This window comes from Saccopteryx leptura, chromosome 3, assembly GCF_036850995.1.
Source record: "Saccopteryx leptura isolate mSacLep1 chromosome 3, mSacLep1_pri_phased_curated, whole genome shotgun sequence".
Classification (NCBI taxonomy): domain Eukaryota; kingdom Metazoa; phylum Chordata; class Mammalia; order Chiroptera; family Emballonuridae; genus Saccopteryx; species Saccopteryx leptura.
Window position 1 is genome coordinate 269116530 of NC_089505.1, and position 22933 is coordinate 269139462.

At 40.0% G+C, this 22933-nt stretch overlaps 1 protein-coding gene across 5 annotated transcripts in view; it reads right to left on the minus strand.

Moving 5' to 3' along the window:
• The window catches only part of PPP1R21 (protein phosphatase 1 regulatory subunit 21), a 63804-nt gene that overhangs the window by 22595 nt on the left and 18276 nt on the right, over window positions 1–22933 (minus strand). For all 5 annotated transcript variants that reach the window (XM_066378308.1, XM_066378310.1, XM_066378312.1 and 2 more), the window contains 9 exons: window positions 21931–22095; window positions 21693–21751; window positions 20624–20718; window positions 15698–15750; window positions 15067–15216; window positions 10579–10680; window positions 10405–10493; window positions 6635–6771; window positions 2961–3053 (listed from right to left, as the gene is read on the minus strand). In XM_066378308.1, the coding sequence (XP_066234405.1) occupies window positions 2961–3053; window positions 6635–6771; window positions 10405–10493; window positions 10579–10680; window positions 15067–15216; window positions 15698–15750; window positions 20624–20718; window positions 21693–21751; window positions 21931–22095 (943 nt within the window). The remainder of the gene's footprint in view (window positions 1–2960; window positions 3054–6634; window positions 6772–10404; window positions 10494–10578; window positions 10681–15066; window positions 15217–15697; window positions 15751–20623; window positions 20719–21692; window positions 21752–21930; window positions 22096–22933) is intronic.

Genomic DNA, 22933 nt, shown 5'->3' on the forward strand with positions numbered 1-22933 from the left:
TATATTTTTATATATATGTGTAACTTATATACATATATAAACTTCTAATTTAATATTTTAGATTTATAGAAAAGTTACAGTCAGTTTTCCCTATTGTTAACATCTTATATGACTATAGTACAATTGTCACAGCAAAGGAATCAACTAATTAGTATATTACTATTATGTTTAATATATTTTTTAAAATAAATGATTATTCTCTATACAAGATATCCAAGTGAATAAAAATTCAACTGGAATGAACATTTCTTGTATAATGAACTTTCTAATCCCTAACACATTTCTTTCTGTTCACCACTGAAAATTGTAATTAACATTTTACAGGAAGTGTACAATGCTATAATACAATGTGGTTGGTAGGCAACCTGGTTGATTGGCAGGTAATTGAGATATTTATGAAAGACGTACACATGTAGCTTCTATTGGATCAATGCTACTATGATTTGACAATAATAATTCTCTCAATCCAATTGTTTACTCTTTATTCAGTCCACATATTTTAAATATTTAGGGTGTTCTTTGACATTAAATTCTAAAAGAACAAAGAAATCACATGACCTACATCAGAGATTTTTCTTTTATGTTTCCTATGAGTCTACCTGCTTTAGATCTAAGACTAAAGATGAACAATTCTCTCTTAGAATGCCCATTGTTAATTTTTTTTTTTTTCATTTTTCTGAAGCTGGAAACGGGGAGGCAGTCAGACAGACTCCCGCATGCGCCCGACCAGGATCCACCTGGCATGCCCACCAGGGGACGATGTTCTGCCCATCTAGGGCGTCGCTCTGTTGCATCCAGAGCCATTCTAGCACCTGAGGCAGAGGCCACAGAGCCATCCCAGCGCCCGGGCCATCTTTGCTCCAATGGAGCCTCAGCTGCGGGAGGGGAAGAGAGAGACAGAGAGGAAGGAGAGGGGGAGAGGTGGAGAAGCAGATGGGCGCTTCTCCTGTGTGCCCTGGCCGGGAATCGAACCCGGGACTCCTGCATGCCAGGCCGATGCTCTACCGCTGAGCCAACCGGCCAGGGCCCATTGTTAAAATTTTAATTCATTTCTATTTTAAATCCAGGTAGGATACACATTTTAATAAATAGCTCTCTTTTTACACTGATACCAACCTGCCCACCTGCCTTCCTTCTTTCCTTAAAACTGAGATAAAGCAATTACTCAGGGCAAAGCAGGAAGGGAAGAGGTTTGAAACAACAGTTCTCTTAAACACAAAGCTTCTTCTGTTAATACCAGTAAATGTTCACTCTTGAGTTTTCATGAGAGATACACAATAGTCTCCCAAGTGAGAAAAAGATATTTAAATTGTAAACCTATCAACAGGACCCATAATCTCGCCAACCATCCTTCATGCTTCTCAATATTCTCTCTTTATATATGTTAGTTTTCAAGAACAGAAACCAATGAAGGCACACAGAGGGAGCCTCCCTTAGAGGCTTAGAGAGCCTCTGATCTTCCCAGAATCTCTATCAATTCATGGCAAATAGTAACAGAAACAGCCTTGGATTTGGACCACTTGGCATTTTCTCAATATTTTGTAATGTATAATGTGAACAAAAGCATCTTTGGAAAACCTTGTATTTTACAGATTAATTAAAATAGCATTAGAAATAAAATCAAAAATTTTTAAATGCAAATGAAGCTCTAAGATCCGTCTCATAGGATAGCTACCTCCCCTGCTGCAGTCCCTCCTTCACAGGAATGCTAGAGGAAACTACTAGCAGAACAAATCATAGTATCAGCATAGAAAAATTTAGAAAACAAAACCAAAAACCTCTAGCCACAGAGCCACTTGTGGTTTGAGTGGCCTAATTCTAGTTTAAGTAAAATTCTGGAAGATAGGACTAGAGCTAAGTCTGAGCTCCCCCAAAAAAGACTGCACAATCCCTTAGGTTTCATATGAACCAGACTAGAGTCTGCAGGGTCGGGTGTATTGTCACCTGCCACCAAGACTGCCTATTCAAGCTATGGTTTCTGCAACCAGGGCTACCTCCACAAGAGGGGTGACTTTTAAAGTTCCTTATAATTTAAGACAGGCCACAGGAAGGACCATTCTCCAGACTGAATGGTGACTTGGTGCTGGATAATACGGTTGAGCCTATACTGAGTCCCATAGGTTATATGCCAATCTATAAAAGGGCTCCAAACATACCCATCTTATACATGCTAACCAACACAATTTTAAGTTTTTAAAAAGTATTTTCTGTGAAACTAGTAATTGGTCACTAATTGTTAACTAAACATCACAATGAATAATCTATTTCCAACAGTCCTTAATAATTTTTTCCATATTCACCTTTCCCTACCCCAACAGTCTTCAAAATGAACAGAAAGGAGAAGAAAATCTAGAAGCCACATGGAGCTATAGATTAAAAATGTTCAGATTCAGGGCTCTGAGTCACATGCTAAGAAGCATATAAAATGCTTTTCAGCTGACTATGCTTATATAAGCGATTGAAAACTGACCAAAGCTTAAAAACAGACCTTCACTTCTTAAGGCTCTGCTGAACAAAATAGGACTTAAAATGGGCACTTTACACATAAAAATGCACAGGCTGGTGGAAAGTTCATGCATTCGTCCTGGGATCTTTAAGCCTTGGTTTCTTCAATTCCTTCATGTTGGGCTCTAACAAGCGTGATGTATTTTGCTAAATGTTTCTGAATAGCATGTCTGGTTTGATAGAATTCACACACCTGCCTCAAGTCAGTGTAATGTATTTTTGGCTAAAGTCCTGTGCACAAGGGTTCCTCTTCAGCACTTTGTTTACCTTCAGAAATGAAGCAGATGGGAAAAGCAGAAGGCAGTGAGCTATGCACTTCATCATAAACCAAATGCTACTGAGCCTCTATCTGAGGTCTATTAGCCTTGGCAGTGTTTGTTTAAATCTCATTCAGGCAGATCTGAGAAAGTGGGAAGAAGGTTTTAAGTTTATTTATGCTCTTTTTCAAGTCTCACCTTTCATGACATCATGAAATCCATGCAGAGCAGCACCAACATTTGTTAAGACGGAACTGTAGTTTGTCCGAAGGAGTCCATCCGGCTCGGTACCTAGGAAACCAAAACCACAACCTAAGCATTGTCCCAGAAGACTTCGCCTGAAGAACGGACAACGCACCATCTCCCTGAGCTTTTGGGAAGAGAGGGGATAAAGAATGCTTGTGATATGTTGAAAATACTGGCTTTCAAAATCATTGCAGGCACATTCAGATAGAATGGTGATAAATATAAATACATCTAACTGATCTGCATCCCCCATGTCCATAAATATTTTTAATGGTTAAGAATCAAAATTAAATTGTTAAGCAGAATTATATCTTTCATGATTCTTTTGGAAATGGAAGTCTTTCTGAATTTTCACCTTGTGAAAATACATTACATATTTGTTATTTTATCCTTTCCCTACACATTATTTTTTAAAAGATTTTATGCGTTGATTTTAGAGAGTGGAAAGAGAGAAAAAGGTGAGGGAGGAGCAGGAAGCATCAGCTCGTAGTTGTCTCCCATATGTGCCTTGACCAGGTAAGCCCAGGGCTTCAACCAGCAACCTCAGTGTTCCGGGTCAATGCACCACCCACTGCACCATCACAGGTCAGGTCCTACACATTATTTTTTAAATAAGCATCACTAAGAACACTGCTGTTCAAACATCACAGAGTTCTACTTCTGGCATTGCAGCATGAGCTATACAGTCTACTCTCCACCACAACTAGTGAAAATTATTAAAAACAACCATTTAAAACTCTGGAAATGATTCTAAAAACATATAGCAAATGAGGAAACTTTTACTCAAGAAACTCTATAACAATTTGGTAAGAACAGCAAGAGTCTTTGGTATGTGAACCAAGTTCCACTCCCTCCCTCCCTCCCTTACTAGCTCATAAACTAGAAATCCCACTTCAGACTGGTACAGCCAATACAGGACACCCTCTCCCTAACTCCCAGCTGGAGGACTGCAGTTCTCATCTTGCCCCAGGTCCCTGTTGCTGAGCATGACTGAGGAATGAGGGCTCTGTTTCACCCAACCCCGACTCTTGGGATGGAGGCTCTACTCAGGCATGGTACTGCTGAGCATATGGGGCCCTGATCACTTGTGCCCCAGCTCACCAACAGGAGTTACACACTGAAAGAGGCAAGCCAGAGAGACCTGGGGCTGCAGCCCTACCTCTTCTACCAAGTGCTCAGCTACTAATACAGGGGTGTTCCTCTGAGAGAAGTGCATCTCTGTCCCCACCCCCAGCACCAGAGTACCATGCTCAGAGATTTAGCTGAAGTGGGAAGTAGGCCTTAAAACAGAAAGCTCTCAATCTCTACTGAAAGAAACTAACTTAATTTACAAGAGTGTTCAAGCCTAAGGATGCATGCTCTAAAAATGATAAAGCTGGTAGTAAATGCAATTATGAGGAAACTGGTAATTCATTAATGATATAAGCTAAATATACTAATAGGCTGGTTGGTTTACCAGAGAGAACCAGAGAAAGATACAGCTAAGAAGAGCCATCTCCCAGGTTCAGAACAAATCTCAAACACTATCTCAAAAACTATACCTACTTGGTATATACTAGGTCTATAACTAACTCTACCTACAAAAATGCCCAAATTTAATTAGATCAATATGTGGAGAAATTTATGCCCCTAGAGGCATTGTTGAAAACAAGAGGGCAAAACCTAGCAGTTAGTGAAGCTTAAACCTGGGTGTGATTAAGAAGGAGACAATGAAAGAGAGCCCTGTCAAAAACACTGTCCTCGGCCTGACCTGTGGTGGCGCAGTGGATAAAGCATCAACCTGGAAATGCTGAGGTTGCCGGTTCAAAACCCTGGGCTTGCCTGGTCAAGGCACATATGGGAGTTGATGCTTCCTGCTCCTCCCCCCTTCTCTCTCTCTCTCTCTACCCCCCCTCTCTATAATGAATAAATAAAAAAATCTAAAAAATTAAAAAAATAAAGTAGCGTTCACGTAATCCTTAAAAACAAAACAAAACAAAACACTGTTCTCTATGGTGACTGCGTGTGCCCAAGTCTGAGCCTGCTGAGAAACAAATCAGGATATCAGGGTGTAAATTGATACCATGAAAACTATAAAATAAAGTTTAAAAATATTAAAGACCTACATAGATGGAAAAACATACCACGTTCATGGATCAGAAAACTTAACATTGTTAAGACGGCAATTCTCCCCGTATTAGCTTCCCAGGGCTGCTTGTTTACAATCAAGCACCACAATGGAGCAGCTTACAACAGAAATTTATTCTCTCACAGTTCCTGGGGGCCTGGAGTCTGAAATCAAGGTGTGGACAGTGCCATACTCCCTCCTAAGGCTCTCGAGAGGAGCCTTCCCTTATCTTTTCCAGCTTCTATTAGCGTCACATGTTCTTTGGCTTGTAGCAGGATAACTCCAAGCCCTGCTTCTCTCTTCATGGCTTTCTCCCCTATGTCTCCTCTCTCTTCAAAGTTCTCCTTAAAGGACACCAGTCACTGGTCTGGTAGGGCTCTCCCTAAACCAGTAGGACCTCATCTTAACTTGATTACATCTGCAGAGATCCAATTTCCGAATAAGGTCACACACATAGATACTGCGGGTTAGAATTTCAGATACCTTTCGAGACACAATGCAGCCCACAAAACTCCCCAAAGTGATCTACATATTCAACACAATCCCCACTGGAATCCCAGCTGACTTTATTGCAGAAACTAACAAGCTGATTCTAAAATCATATAAAATTTCAAGGGATCCACAAGAGCCAAGTCAATCCTGGAAAAGAACAAAGTAGGACTCCTCTCACTACATGACCTCAAAACTTACTACAAAGCAATAATCATCAAGAGAGTAGAGAGTGTGGTCCTAGCATAGGATAGACATGCAGATCAATGGGAACAAACCAAAAATAAATCTATATATCTATGGTCAACTGAGTCTTAACAAGGGTGCCAAGACCATTCAACAATAAAAGTATCATTTTTTTAACGAATGGTGCTGGGACAACCTGATAGCCACATGCAAAATACAAATTGTATACAAAAATTAACTTCAAATGGATCAAAGTCCTAAAGGTAAGGGCTGAATATAATGTCTTCTTTGAAGAAAACATGGTTTAAGTTTTCATGACCTCAGACTTGACAATGGCTTCTTAGATATGACACCAAAAGCACAAGCAACAAAAAGTACATAAACTGGACTTCACCAAAATTAAAAACTTTTGTGCTTCAAAGGACATCATCAATAAAGTGAAACAAAAAAAAAATAACCCACAAAATGAAAGAAAATATTGTAAATCATATATCCAGTAAGGGATCTGTATCTAGAATATGTAAAGGACACTTACAACTCAATAATAAAAAGACAAGCTAATTAAAAAATGAAAGAAAAATCTAAGTAGACACATCCTCAAAGAATATATACAAATGGTTAATAAGAACATGAAGATGCTTGAAATCATTACAAATCACAGAAATTCGAATCAAAACTGCAGTAAGATACCACTTTGAAAAGTCAGATAACAGTGGATTTAAATTTGAGTTTTTATGACTTTAGATCCTATACTTGACTCACTCAACCAAGCTAAACCATCTCCCTTCTCTGGCTTCTTGTCCTCTACATTCTTCAAGTTGAACCATGAGCGACACATACTCACTTGGCAAAGCAAGAAGGCTGACGTAAGTCTGCAGCTTCTCAAACACAGCTGTCATCTTTTTCATGTCCTGAGACAGCTCTAGATTCCTGGCTCTTAACGCAGATGTACAAAGAGAAGATTCACATTCTTCTTCTAAACTAGGAATGGGAAGATATTTTAAAGTGAGTATCCTGAACAATTTTCACTCAGCTATAAGAAACCATCTAAATTCTCAAACAACTCTATCCAAAGACAGACAAAAAAAAATTGATCTCATTTATAAGGTCTCATTTTGTTTTTTCTTCTTTTCCAAGTGAAAGGAGTAGAGATAGAGAGATAGATTCTCCATGAGCCCCAAACGGGATCGACCTGGAAACACCTGTCTTGGGCCAATGTTCTGCCCATCTGGGACCATGCTTGCAAACAAGCTATTTTTAGCACCTGAGGCAGAGGCTCCACAGAGCCATCCTCAATGGCTGTGGCCAATGCACTCAAACCAATCGAGCCATGGCTGCATGAGAGAAGAGAGAGAGAGAGAGAGAGAGAGAGAGAGAGAGAGAACAGGGAGAGGTGGAAGGGTGGAGAAACAGATGGTCGCTTCTCCCGTATGCCCTGACCAGGAATCGAACCCAGGACATCCACATGACAGGCCAATGCTCTACCACTGAGCCAACTGACCAGGGCCTATAAGGTTTCATTTTTTATACCATGATACATGTATATACACCTGCTTGCTGCAAATATCAATGAAGTAACAGAGGACTAAATGGAAAAAAGATAAAGGTATGTGTCCATTATTTTTTCAGCCTGAGAACAGCACAAAAATGCTCCCCTTAAAAATACTTTCAAAAGAAAAATATTTCATGGACTAAATTTCTAACGATAACTAATTAAATAGAAACTAGCAGATAGAATCAATAAGTATATTAACTTGCAAAAGTCATATAGATTGAAAAAAACAATCTATAGACTCAAATCTAAAATTAAATGATTAGCCTGACCTGTGGTGGCGCAGTGGATAAAGCGTCGACCTGGAAATGCTGAGGTCGCCGGTTCAAAACCCTGGGCTTGCCTGGTCAAGGCACATATGGGAGTTGATGCTTCCAGCTCCTCCCCCCTTCTCTCTCTCTCTCTCTCCTCTCTCTCTCTGTCTCTCCCTCTCCTCTCTAAAATGAATAAATAAAAAATAAATAAAAATTAAAAGTAAATGATTAGCCTGACCAGGCGGTGGCACAGTGGATAGAGCATCGAATTGGGACAGGTTCAAAACCCCAAGGTCGCCAGCTTGAGCGCGGGCTCATCTGGTTTGACCAAGGCTCACCAGCTTGAGCCCAAGGTCACTGGCTTGAGCAAGGGCTCACTCGGTCTGCTGTAGCACCCCAGTAAAGGCACATATGAAAAAGCAATCAATAAACAACTAAGAAGCCACAACAAAGAACTGATGCTTCTCATCTCTCTCTTTTCCTATCCGTCGGTCCCTATCTGTCCCTCTCTCTGTCTCTCTCTGTCTGTCACAAAAAAAAACACACACCAAAAAAACTTAAAAGTAAATGATTAATACTCATAAAATACATTGTATCAGTCCTGGCCGGTTGGCTCAGCGGTAGGGCGTCGGCCTGGCGCGCAGGGGACCTGGGTTCGATTCCCGGCCAGGGCACATAGGAGAAGCGCCCATTTGCTTCTCCACCCCCCCCTCCTTCCTCTCTGTCTCTCTCTTCCCCTCCCGCAGCCAAGGCTCCATTGGAGCAAAGATGGCCCGGGCATTGGGGATGGCTCCTTGGCCTCTGCCCCAGGCGCTAGAGTGGCTCTGGTCGCCGCAGAGCGACGCCCCGGAGGGGCAGAGCTTCGTCCCTGGTGGGCGTGCCGGGTGGATCCCGGTCGGGCGCATACGGGAGTCTGTCTGACTGTCTCTCCCCGTTTCCAGCTTCAGAAAGGAAAGAAAAAAAAATACATTGTATCATTTTCAATTTTATATGGTTACTGTGGAAAACTCAATTAGAAGTTTTTAGAAATCCATGTGAACTTAACGCTTTATAAAAACTGTTGCAGGTGATCAAGTAAAATGCTTTTTATACAGAACTACAGAAGTTATTAGCACAGGAATGATAATCATAAACATTCCCTTGACCTTGCCACTTTTCTCCTATTTTATTTATGGCAGACAGCTTCATTCAATACTAAGCCCATGTACTACAAAAGAACATGTCATCTGGTCTATTGAATGGTATTTAAACCAATGACCAAAAAGAAAAATGCCTAAGAGCACGAATACCTGATGAGGTAGGGCTGAAAGCATATAAGACAGAATGTTCCAGGAATAGAAATCTTAGATCAAAGATTTATCCAGTCTTTCTAAAAATGTAATAGTGAAAAAATAATTGAAAATAAAAATACGTAACTGTTTCAAGTAGTAAATACCATTTTGCAGTGGTTCTTCAACAGATTCTTCTTAAAAATAAGCCAAATCAAATAAGGTATATTTGATTTAGTATTTTTTAAATTTCTAGAGTCAATTTTCAAAAAATTTCAGTTACTGAAGTACCCTGACAGGTTAGAATTAGGAAATAAGATGGCTCTCAACACATATTAATTTTTTAATAATAGAATTTTATATTTTTGAAAAGCTAACATCTACTATTTCAGTTTTGTAAGAAAAAAAGTCAGCCCTGGCAGGTTGGCTCAGTGGTAGAGCGTCGGCTTGGCGTGCAGAAGTCCCAGGTTCGATTCCTGGCCAGGGCACACAGGAGAAGCGCCCATCTGCTTCTCCACCTCTCCCCCTCTCCTTCCTCTCTGTCTCTCTCTCTTCCCCTCCCGATACCGAGGCTCCATTGGAGCAAAGATGGCCTGGGCGCTGGGGATGGCTCCTTAGCCTCTGCCCCAGGCGCTGGAGTGGCTCTGGTCTCAGCAGAGCGACGCCCCGGAGGGGCAGAGCGTCGCCCCCTGGTGGGTGTGCCGGGTGGATCCCGGTCAGGCGCATGCGAGAGTCTGTCTGACTGTCTCTCCCCGTTTCTAGCTTCGGAAAAATACAAAAGAAAAAAAGTCTATAGCTAATTCATGTACAAATTTTCTAAACCTTATTTGGCAATATACTATAATACATGTATGTTCTTATTTTCCTTACATTCCATTATTCTTTGATATTTATCTAAAGGTTATATCTAAGGATGAAAGATTTAGAATTAGAAGTCTTAATAGTTTTAGACCATAAGTACCAAAACTTTTAGCAGTATATCAACTTTCCAGTCACATAAATTATTTTCTCATCCTCCCAAAAATATTTAAGATGGAATATTTAAGGTTACTAAATGATATATCCTATAAGGGTAAAGTAAATAGAGTTTTCCATTCATAACTTAAATAAATTATGACTAATGATAAAAAGGATATGCCTTTCAAAGACACCTAAGGATTATAGATTGAAATGCAGAAGTTAACTATTATAATCCTCTAGATATTTACTGCAAAAAAAAACCCACTAAAACTGAAATATTTCTTATAATAAGTGTGTCATTCACAGTTACTGAAAATAACCATACATATATTATATGGTTATAGCAGTAACCACCATACAGAACTACTAAAAAAAAATCTATAGACTGTAATTCAATTTTCTTAAATGTAAGTTTATGCTGTTCAGGCCATGGTTCTTTTTCACAGAAATCCAAATTAGCTGTGGTGCAGAAAGGTCAGGCAGATCACAAGAGGCACGTGTCACTATTTTATTAACACCAGCATAGGTCAGGTGACAGCCTACAATTCCCCAACCTCCCTAGCCTCAGAGGGGTAAGTACCTTTTTAACTGATAAGGAAGAATCTTTCTAAGAAAACATATGTAAGAGGTTAAATGCTCTGAGAAAGTTTTCAATTTCACAGTTGTCTCCTGGAAAAGAAAAACAATTTCAAGGTTAATAGTGTTATATGACAAAGAGGAGCTCCCACTTCCAGAAATCAAGCAAGAAAATTACCAGGACAGTCACAGTATCTTCAGTAATACTTTCAAATAAATGAAGCATTCCTTCCTCAAGAGGGCGGACATAGGACGCATTTTCATGAAGGTATTGTGAGAACTAAATAGAAAGGGAGGGAAACTGCGTTAGATCACTGTAAAATAAAGAATTGCAACAACGTATTTGTAAATGGACTCACTGGGTTTATAAACCTATATATTTTTAGAAACACTTTTTGGGGGGTGGGGGGAAATTGGCTTTTATACAGAGATGCTTCCCTCTAATAGTCCCAGATACTATCTGCAAGTCCCCATCCCAATACAAACTAGGGAACTACAAGAGGGATGGCAGTTAACAACCAGGCAGGGTAGAAATGGGGAGGGGAAACTGCATTATAACCCAGCACCAGCAGACCCTCTTCCCCAAACATCTGCTTCTCTCCACAGAGGTCCCCGTTTAAAATATAAAAATTGAAAATCAAAACTGAGTGACAGATTTTTGTATCTGTTAGCCAAATAAGTTTGTAAATATGATATATATGTTTGCTCACTTATAGTTTGCATTGGGTGTGGGCGACAGGCTGTAAACTGGCAGGGTGGTTATAGCCTAAGGCTTAGTTTTAAGACTAAGCTTTTCCCCACACCCTTGACTGATTGCATGATGTGGGGTGGTGCACTCTCATGAGGAATCCCATTATGTCTCAGATAAGTGACTTTGTATCAGGGACTTCCTTGTTTGTATATTGGATTAAAGGTTTTGATTTCTATACTATAAAGGGAGACAGACCAGGAGCTTGCTCTCAGTTCCTGGGATTAGCATTAGAGAGGAGAGAGCAGAGAAAGGTCACGTGGAGGAGGCCAGGAGAAGCAGCCAAGATGGTGGAGTGCTGAGTGAGAAGCCAGTTTGTGCAGTTTGTGCAGGGAGAAGGAAGGAGATGGGGAACAGAGGTGAATAAGTCTGGTGAGCTAGAAACCTTTGATTCTAGGAAACTCGGATAGGTCAGTAGCTTTCTGAGCACTGAATGAGTGGGTTTTGGAACCCAGTGTGTGTTGTTACTTGCCCGCCGGGTGCAAGGTAGGATTAAAGATGATGGCCCACCAGTTCTTGGCTCCATTGTTTCATTACCGTCTGTCCAAATCTAATGCAAACCTGCGTAGGCCAGGCGGCTGTGATGATGGCCATGCCTACTGGCTTTACAGTATCATACTTCATTTTTTAACAAATCTATTGAGGACAGCTTCTTATTTTTACTGTAAACAATATTCAGGGTCACAAATTGCAGGAATGTAATTATCAACAAAAAAAAAAGATATAAAAACTTCCATAACTGTTACTGACACTTTAATATTTACAAAAAATTAAGTAGGAAGAATAGATTCAGAGAACATCCTACAGGCATTTAAACAATTTTGAAGCAAAAGGTTAATTTTCACTTATGAAATACTTCAATTATCTAAGTATTGTTGCCTGACCAGGCAGTGGATAGTGTCGGCCTAGGATGCTGAGACCCTAGGTTAGAAAGGACACCAGCTTGAGCATGGACTCATCCAGCTTGAGCACAGGGTCGCCTGCTTGTGCAAGAGACATTAGACATAACCCCATGGTCGCTGGCTTGAGCCCGAAGGTCTCTGGCTTGAGCAAGGGATTACTGGCTTGGCTGGAGCCCCCAGTGAAGAAGGCACATATGAGAAAGCAATCAATGAACAACTAGGATGCTGCAACAAAAATTGATGCTTCTCATCTCTCTCCGTTCCTGTTTGTCTGCCCCTGTCTGTCTCTCTCTCTCTCTCTGTCTTTCTCGCTAAAAATAATAATAATAGTAGTAATAATAAGTATTGTAAAATGGCTCAAATTCTGATTTCTCAGTATAAAACTATGAGGTCACATTCTGCAGAAATGTGATTCAGTAGGCCGGACTACAAACTACTCAAACATATTGCCCTGGGCAATTTACTTAAATCTCTTTGGGCTTTGATCTTTAGAACTGTAAAATAAGATGAACTCTAAACTTATGGGTATACACACCTACTTTAAGAGTCTATTAACAAGTCTATGCCTGACCAGGCGGTGGCTAAGTGGATAGAGCGTTGGACTGGGATGCGGAGGACCCAGGCTTGAGACCCCGAGTTCGCCAGCTTGAGCGCAGGCTCATCTGGTTTGAGCAAAGCTCACCAGCTTGGACCCAAGGTCGCTGGCTCAAGCAAGGGGTTACTTGGTCTGCTGAAGGCCCACGGTCAAGGCACTTATGAGAAAGCAATCAATGAACAACTAAGGTGTCGCAACAAAAAACTGATGATTGATGCTTCTCATCTCTCTCCGTTCCTGTCTGTCTGTCCCTATCTATCCCTCTCTCTGACTCTCTCTGTCTCTGTAAAAAAATAAAATAAAAAAATAAATTAAAAAAAACGTCTATTAACAAGTCTAAATACTCTGGTCCTCTTTTAATAAATGGCTTCTGAATCTCCTTTATTACAGACCTACTAGAAAATCACATAGGGCCTTTAATAAAACTCCAGTAATGAACAAAGAACCAGCATTAAGTAGAAAATAGTTTTTGATATTATAGAAAGTATAAAAGAAAATATAATTATATTAAAATGTTGTAGTACTGTTTCCTACGTCTTCTGATAGCTTTTTTCCACTGTGACATTAAAGAGTATTTCAAAGACCAAAATTTAATTTTTACAAACTTCAATAGATTTGTGGAGTCACTAAAACTGATGAACACCAAGCACCCACTAAAGCTTCTTATATGTAAGGCATAATGATGATTATGATAACTAATCTTTATTAAATGCTATACTTGGTGCTTTACATGTATTATCTCATTTAACCTTCCCACATACATACATATCTGTGAGGTAGGGACCTTATCACTAAAGCACAGAAAGGTTAAATAAATCGCTCAAGAAAGCGGCAAAACTGGACAGAAAATCCAAAAGTCTGATTACAGAGGCCAAGTCTTTGCAATATCAATATAAATGTCACTTAGGGGATCTGTGGTCATAAACACAATTCAAACCCTGGAAGTACTGAATGATGCACGAAAACAAACTGGGATGAAAAAGCAGGTAAGGAGAAAAAACAGTATAACTCATTTCAGGCTGGCACTTAGAGCACATTTATAGCAAGATCCCCAACTTCTTCTATGTGGGGACCAACTTCAACACGTCCCTGATGATCTCTGCCTCCCCTACTCATGGCTTGGTATAGTCCCCTCACCCTTTGTCTCAGGGGTTGGTCTGAATGACCACTACAATGTGGCAGAAGTGACGATATGTGAAGACACAGGCAGGTACGCACACGTGTAGGGGCACGCACGCGCACGTTGGTTTGCTTAGACAAACCCCCCCTCCCCCCACACTCATACTCCCTGTGCTCTCCTACTCCACGAGTTTGCTCATGCCTTTCTCTCTTCTAGGGGCAAAGACACCTATCCCACCTTTTTTTTTATTTATAGAGACAGAGAGACAGAAAGAGGGATAGATAGAGACAGACAGACAGGAACGAAGAGAGATGAGAAGCATCAATCATTAATTTTTTGTTGTGACACCTTAGTTGTTCATTGATTTCTCATATGTGCCTTGACCACGGGCCTTCAACAGACCGAGTAACCCCTTGCTCGAGCCAGCAACCTTGGGTCCCAACTGGTGAGCTTTTGCTCAAACCAGATAAGCCCACGCTCAAGCTGGCGACCTCGGGGTCTCAAACCTGGGTCCTGCCGCATCCCAGTCTGACGCTCTATCCACTGCGCCACGGCCTGGTCAGGCACCTATCCCACTTTTTCCCTCCTATTCAAATCATGCCCATTTTTCGAAGCACATGCAAATCGCCAAAGACTCTTTCCCAGACACTACCACTAACAGCAATCTCCCTCTTTAATGAACTCACATCACTTACTGGCCATAACCACTCACGCACACTTTTTTTTTTTTTTTGGTATTTTTCTGAAGTTGGAAATGAGGAGGCAGTCAAACAGACTCCCACATGTGCCCGACCGGGATCCATCTGGCACGCCCACCAGGGGGTGATGCTCTGATGCTCTGCCCAACTGGGGCGTTGCTCTGTTGCAACCAGGGCCATTCTAGCACCTGAGGCAGAGGCCTTGGAGCCATCCTCAGTGCCTGGGCCAACTTTGCTCCAATGGAGCCTTGGCTGCGGGAGGGGAAGAGAGAGACAGAGAGGAAGGAGAGGGGGAGGGGTGGAGAAGCAGATGGGCACTTCTCCTGTGTGCCCTGGCGGGGAATCGTACCCGGGACTCCTGCACGCCAGGCAGACGCTCTACCACTGAGCCAACTGGCCAGGGCCTCACGCACACTTTTAACTCCCCCAGTATTTAACATAAGAATCTCCATGTTTGCCATACTTTATCTTGAGGGTAAAGACTATGACTTAGATTTTTCCCCATGCCTTCCACAGTACTTGCCTGTTGCATGGAAGTGGTCTGAAAATAAATGTTTCCCTACTTGTTCAATGAAGACAAAAGGTATCTTGAGTTATGTTTACCTTCTGATTCAACGGAGATATAGTGTCAATGGCAGAATCAACAGGAAAAATCTGAATCCTCTGCTCTGTATAAGTGTGAAAGTTCAGAAGAGCCACCACAAGGTCTTGAACGAAAGCCAGGGCCTGCCCAACAATGTCCCGCATCTTCAGCTTTAAAATGAAAAATATATAAAGTCAACTATCAAATTATCATTCTCAAACTACTTTATTAAGCCTGCTTTTGGAAAAAACATTTGAATTCTAGTATAATTATTCCTTAATTTTAATTCATTTGCTCTCACTTGGATTTTAGTATTCTCATCAAAGTAAGTTAGAAAGCCACCACTTCTGGCAAATACACCTTCTCCACTTAACCTGGACCATTTAATTGCAAGGTTCACCAACCTAGAAGAAAGGATGGCTCACGAAATTAGTGCATCCCATAATTTAGCTCTCATGGTATCAGACAACAGACATAACAAATTCAAAAAACAGCAAGTTACACAAATTTTTTAAAAATGTATGAAAAAGTAAAGCCAAAGTTAAACACAATGGTTTAGTGTACTAAACAGAGTTCCAAACAACTAATTCTTGTTTCTGAAAAGTCAGACATGCATATTGCTGCAAAGAAAAACATGTACTTCATCTTTACCTGATGTCTCCTATTGTGGAGTGGAACATTCAGAGCATTATACTGACTACATTCTATAAAACAAAAAGAAACATACATTAAATCTCTCATTTTACATTTACAGAAAAACAGCTTAACTGCAAAATAACAAAGGATCTGCAGCAAAATCACCCTTATGTAAGAATTCAAAATGATTGAAGCCACAATCACCATCTAGAACAATAATAAATTTACACAGAATCAGTTGTTTCTCAGATAAACTAATACCTCCAATATTTTTTTACCTTTAAGATAAGAAATATATATATATATTTAAAACCCTGTTTTACTGTTTCTAAGAAATGCTTTTGGCCCTGGCCGGTTGGCTCAGCAGTTTCAGCCCAGTGTGTGGATGTCCCAGGTTCGATCCCTGGTCAGGGCACACAGAAGAAGCGGCCGTCTGCTTCTCCTCCCCCCCTCCCCTTTTCTCCTCCACCCCTCCTACCACAGCCATGGTTTGACTGGTTCCAGCGAGTTGGCCCCAGCGCTGAGGATGGCTCCACAGCCTCCGCATCAAGCACTAAAATAGCTCAGTTGCCGAGCAATGGAGCAATAGCCCCAGATGGGCAGAGCATCGCCCTGTAGGGGGCTTGCCAGGTAGATCCCTGTCGGGGTACATGTAGGAGTCTGTCTTTCTGCCTCTCCTGCTCTCACTTAATTTAAAAAAAAAAATCTGGTGTCTACTCGGCATGGAAGCACTTCTTTCAAAGGCAACACTAGGTCCTGGCTAGGTAACTCGGTTGGAGTATCTTCCTAACACGCCAAGGTTGTAGGTTTGATCCCTGGTCAGGGCACATATAAGAATCAACCAATGATGACATGAATAAGTGAAACAACAAACCGATGTTTCTTTCTCTCAACCCCACTCTAAAAATATCAATAAATTAAAAACAAAAAACAAAAAAAACAAAAAACAACACTAGTCCTCTCAAAGTCACCAAACCCAGTTGCCTTGACTGTCATTACTCTCCCTGACCTCTCCATAGCAATGTGTAGAACTGACTAGCACCATCAGGGGAACACGCCCTTGTCTGCTTCTATCTCACCAGTTTCCCCAGCTCCTCTCTACCTCAGCCCCTCCCCTTCTTAATCACCATGCTGGAGAACTCTCCAAGGACCCCGTACAGTTCTCTGTTCTTTGTACCCCTCATTCCCGCCACTCTGAATAATGGTGTTTATCCATCTTAAGAGGGTCAACATCGTTTGCTCTGCGGAGGTCTAAGCATTTATTTATAAATACATGCAACAATAGGTAAATAGATATGCATAAATTTATCTGTCAGATAAACAACAATGTTAACCATGTCATCTTTCCATAAACTTGCTCCTCACTTGCTTTTTGATTTCTATCAATTGCACCATATCTTCCCACCACACTGGCTCCTCCTTCTTCCTGGCCTCCCTCTCTCTTGCCTGCTTGCACGGCCCTGACAACGCAGACCCAAGCCTTCACAGCAGCACACCAGGACTACCATCACAATAGTCTGGACCGTTTCCCCATGCCAGGGTGGTCTACACTCTAGCCAGATTAACTATGAGAACACAAATCTCATCATGACAGTCCCTGGATCAAAAGCTTCTCTAATCCCACTGCCTTGTGAATTAAGTCCCAAGTCCTGTGCCCAGAACTCTTCATGCACACCCGTTAAGAACTTATCAGTCACTGCCCTCTTTACTTCACTAATTGCTGCTCAACAGGCCATGACAGCACTTTTTGTCCTGCGTACCATACTCCATGCACTTCCCTGGCTCATTTTCCCTCATCTCTGCACAATAAAACCTACTTGCAAATACAGGCCCAGCTCAAAGCACACTTCCAAAAGGCTTCTCCAAACAACCCCACCAGCAGTAATCTGCCCTTTCTCTTAACTTCTCTGGAGACCCCAGGTTATCTATAGAATAGTTTAGCTTATATTTCGGACATTTCTATGCATTATCTTTCCCATACTGAACTATAAATTCTTTGATGGTTGAGATTTTTATAATTAAAAAAAATTTGTTTTAATTTTATTTATTCATTTTAGATAGGAGAGAGAGAGAGAGAGAGAGAGAGGAGAGAGCAGCAAGCATCAACTCCCATATGTGCCTTGACCAGGCAAGCTCAGGGTTTTGAACTGGTGACCTCAGCATTCCAGGTTGACACTTTATCCACTGCGCCACCACAGGCTTTTTAAAATTATTTATTGATTTTAGAGAGAAAGGAAAGGAAAGCGAGTGAGGGAGCCCACAAAACAGGAACACCCATCTGACCAGGAATCAAATCAACAACCTCTGCACTTCCAGAAGATGCTCTAACCAACTGAGCTATCCGGGCAGGGCTATATTATAAATTTTTGCATCCCCTATGCTACCTAACTTTCTGGACACTCAACAAATGATCTCTAAATATTTCAGAACTAAAAGAAATAACCCACAATGACATAAGAATCTAAAGCAGGGTGACAACCAGTGGTGGGATTCAGCTGGTTCACACAGGTTCAGCAGAACCAATACTTAATTTTTTGTTGAGTTCGGCAAACCGGTTGTTAAAATGACACTTGTAATCAGGGTTCTCTCTAAGGTGGACACCTGGGCAGCCACTCACTGTGGAAATCACAAATTTATATTCCTTATTCTTTTTTAACTTTCATCCACACAACAGGATATTCAAAGCACCTGTAGTAATGTTCATTCTGTCCACAGGTGAAAAAAATTGCAAGTGAGGACGCCAATCAAGAAGCAATATGGTAAAACCTTAAATAACAGTTTTATTGTTTTTTGTCAGGTATAATTTAATATTTTTCATTAATATTTTAAAACTATTTATTAATTTATTATTTATTTTATTTATTTATTTTTTTACAGAGACAGAGTCAGAGAGAAGGATAGATAGGGACAGACAGACAGGAACGGAGAGAGATGAGAAGCATCAATCATCAGTTTTTCCTCAGAAACATTGATACGTGAAGACACATGTAGCCCCATGTTCATTGCAGCACTGTTCACAGTGGCCAAGACATGGAAACAACCAAAAAGCCCTTCAATAGAAGACTGGATAAAGAAGATGTGGCACATATACACTATGGAATACTACTCAGCCATAAGAAACGATGACATCAGATCATTTACAGCAAAATGGTGGGATCTTGATAACATTATAAGGAGTGAAATAAGTAAATCAGAAAAAAACAAGAACTACATGATTCCATACATTGGTGGAACATAAAAATGAGACTAAGAGACATGGACAAGAGTGTGGTGGTTACCAGGGGTGGGGGGAGGGAGGACAGGGGGAGAGTTAGGGGGAGGGGGAGGGGCACAGAGAACTAGATAGAGGGTGGCGAAGGACAATCTGACTTTGGGCGAGGGGTATGCAACATAATTTAATGACAAAATAACCTAGACATGTTTTCTTTGAATATATGTACCCTGATTTATTAATGTCATCCCATTACCATTAATAAAAATTTATTTAAAAAAAATAAAATAAAATAAAAAAAAAAAAAAATAAAAAATAAAAATAAAAAAAAAAAAAAAAAATCATCAGTTTTTCGTTGCGACACCTTAGTTGTTCATTGATTGCTTTCTCATATGTGCCTTGATCGTGGAGCTACAGCAGACCAAGTAACCCCTTGCTCGAGAGAGCGACCTTGGATCCAAGCTGGTGAGCTTTGCTCAAACCAGATGAGCCCGCACTGAAGCTGGTGACCTTGGGGTCTCAAACCTGGGTCCTCCGCATCCCAGTCCGAAGCTCTATCCACCGTGCCACCACCTGGTCAGGCTTAAAACTCTTATAATCTAGTTTTGTATACCTCTTTTATTGTTTTTATTTAAGTATTAAATGCACGAAATAATAAACTACCTTTTGGTATATCTTTTTTCATACTTAAAATGGTCATTACGGCAGAGAACCGGTTGTTAAATCATTTGAATCCCACCACTGGTGACAACTAGTATCAGAAAAGGAAGGATAAACCCAAAAGAGATTCAGAAAAAAATTACTAGAACCCGATGCCTAATACAAAAATTAAAGGGAAAATGAAACTCCAAGGTTTTAAGTCTTGTGGATCAAAGTAAACTAGTGCTATTTACATGAATGCAGGAACTAGAAACAGGTGTTTCCGAGGAATTTAGGTTTTTGATGCGATTATGACATATGCTGAAGCTGGTGTTAGATCAAACTACTGTTTTCCTTTGATGCCTTTTCTTTCCTCTTTTTTTAAGTCTTCTCTAAAAAATATTTAGAGGAAGCAAAAGAAAAATTAATTCAATTATGTGATTATAAAAAAGAAAATGTGTACTTTTTAAATGTAAATTTCAAAAACCAAACATTTTCTGTTTTCAAGGTTTAATTTAATCATTGGCTAAAGGTTACAAAATCATCACCTATTATACACATAAGTTGAATTTTTTGAAAAGCCCCTTCTGTTGCTCTTGGCTGTATAAATTACCAACCACTCCCAGAAGGAACAGGAAGCAGGACTTATCCGAACCAGCTCCCTAACTATCACTGGGGACTGTCCCAGGGGAGCCGAGAGGCCAACCTCCCACCTCCACACCTTTCCACCACCAACAACCACTTTTCTTGTACAAAGTTTTGAGTACTTTATGTGTAGGTTGGTTTACACCTTGGGGTATGTTAAATATATACAATAAAATATGTGATTTTAGGCTTTTTCCAAAAAGGCTGGCTTTGAAGTAGTTACATGACAATTTAAAATCTCTCTATAAAAAAGAAAACAAGAAAAAACAAACAAACAAAAAATGAACAAAATTTTTCTCTCTACAAATCAAAAGAACAAAAAGAAAGTAACCCTCTATTGGGCCAATGAAGTGTTTTGCCAAATAGATTAGAAATTATTTTAATTAGTTGGCTACCACAGAGAGGTTCAAAGTTGCAAATACTGAAAAGCTATACTTAATACCTACTTGTATCATTAAAAGGTACTTTTTCATTGATGATTGATAAGGATTCCTCTAATCTACCTGACAAATCTTCATGAAGATTCTTTAACTGTAATTGACTGAAAGAAAAAAATACAAAACCACATTATCACCAATCAGACAGTTGATCATTTACTTGTTACCTCAACGGCTGGTGTCAGGCTTTCAGAGAACTACACCTGACATCTGCGATATTCTTGGTGGTAGAGAATTATTAAAAGATGAAGGCAAGAAAACTACTAAACTTTTATTCCCAAGCCCCTGCCACTTCTGTTTAATGATGTTGAAGTTTGGAAAAATGTATCATACTCTCAGTATCTCCCACAATTTCATTTCCCAACTGCAAAGTGATCTTAAAGTCATTTCAACATCATGAATTTTCTCTTTACGACACATAAATGTGTGTTTAAGTATTATGGTAAAGTTCTTTTTAGGTATTATATCATTTTTTCCCTTTGGCTCAAAATCTGATTAACTTTTCTGATTTTGATTTAATTATGAGGCATATATCCACACCAAGCATGTAACTCCACCAAAGCAACTAACCTGAAGAAACTCACTTGACTGATTCTATTAAAACCTAAAATATTATATCATTTATCAAATAAATGTTGAAATATACTTTTACACCCATCAATATGTAATATTTTAAGATCTAGATATCTCCAAATTAGACCATATAACCTCTATTTTATTCAAAATGAACCATTAAAAAGTTGGCAAAGTGATGATTAGTCAGTTTTCTGCCTAGGACTACCAGAAGGCTCTCTCTTTAGTGTAGTGTGAAACAGAAACTATGTAGTCCTTAGTACAGGAGCCCAAAAATGTTATCTCTCCTGGCCCAAAACATCTGCAGGCTGCGCACTAATGCACAAACCACTCTACCAACAATGCATCAGGCCCCAGAGATAACAGAATTGAAAAGGACCCTGGAGATGACTGACTCCTGTCTCATTTCAAATGTGAGAAAATTAAGACACAGGAGCTGCCAAACCAAAACCCTAGTCTTCTGATTCTTATTTCAGGGCCCTTTGGAATTCATGTTTCCACATACCATTCTTCTGTTCGAAGCCGACATTCCTTGGCCTCCTTTTCTAGAGCCTGAGATTTTACCTGAATTTTAGAAAAAAAAGAAAAGCACGTGGCTCAGACTCTAGATGAGAGCACACTTGAGACACTACTGGCAACAGTATCACCTCGAATGACTAACTTTATGTTTGATAAAGGACACAAACAATTTACAAAAGCCTTGACTATTTCTTCAAGTGCTCTCACTCGAGGTTTGGGCTTACTTCTAGTTTGGCCTTGTCATTCTGCAGTTTCTCAATGGTTTCCATGTACTTCCGCGTCAGGCCATCAACCACGGCTTGGTGCTGGGCCGCCTCCGTCTCCAGAGTGGCCAGCCGATTCCTCAGCTCTGCTTCCACGTGCTTGTGCTGCTCATCAGCTTCAAAAAACTGAAAAGAAAAGATCATTTTCTCTTCTCACAATATCCTAACATATACATATGAAGAGAAAAACAATGGCAGTGACTAGTCATTGATCAACTTCCATATGGTTCCGTATACTCGCTATGCAAAACTGGCACAGGCATGATCTCATTGAATCATCACAGTATGTCAGAGGTAGTTTTACATTAGCTCTCCTTTACAGATACAAAAATGGGAGCTCAAAGGGGCTCTATCACATGTCAAATGTCTCACAGCTAAAATGTGCCAGTAATAGATTAGAACATAAGAGATCTACTCCAAAGGCTATACCTCCTTCCTCTCAGTCTCATGAATTTCCATTTCAAGTCCTGGCACACAGATAATTCAACTGCCCAGGGTATAACTTTTCTACTGGATTAACTTCCATAATTAAATACTCAAAATTCAAATAGATGTTATTCCTACCTAATACAGGTAAAGGTCTTTTTCTTATTGAGAATTCAATACTAATTAAAAATTACAAATACTTAACACAAAATGTACTGAGTCAAAAGTTCATTTTTTTAAATACTGGCAAAGACTGAGAATGAAGCCATTTTTACTTTCCACTGTTTGACTATGTTTACCATTTCATACACAGACACACAAAATCAGGAAGCATAGTTGGATACACTATACAGGTAGTCCCCAAGTTACAAATGAAATAGGTTCTGTAGGTTAAAAAATGTTTAAGTATTTATATGCACAGAAAGGTAAAAATATATACTATGTTAAGACAAATATCTATTTAAGTTGTATTTAATATGTAAATGTACTTCTTCCAACTTATATACAAATTCAACTTAAGAGCAAACCTACTGAACCT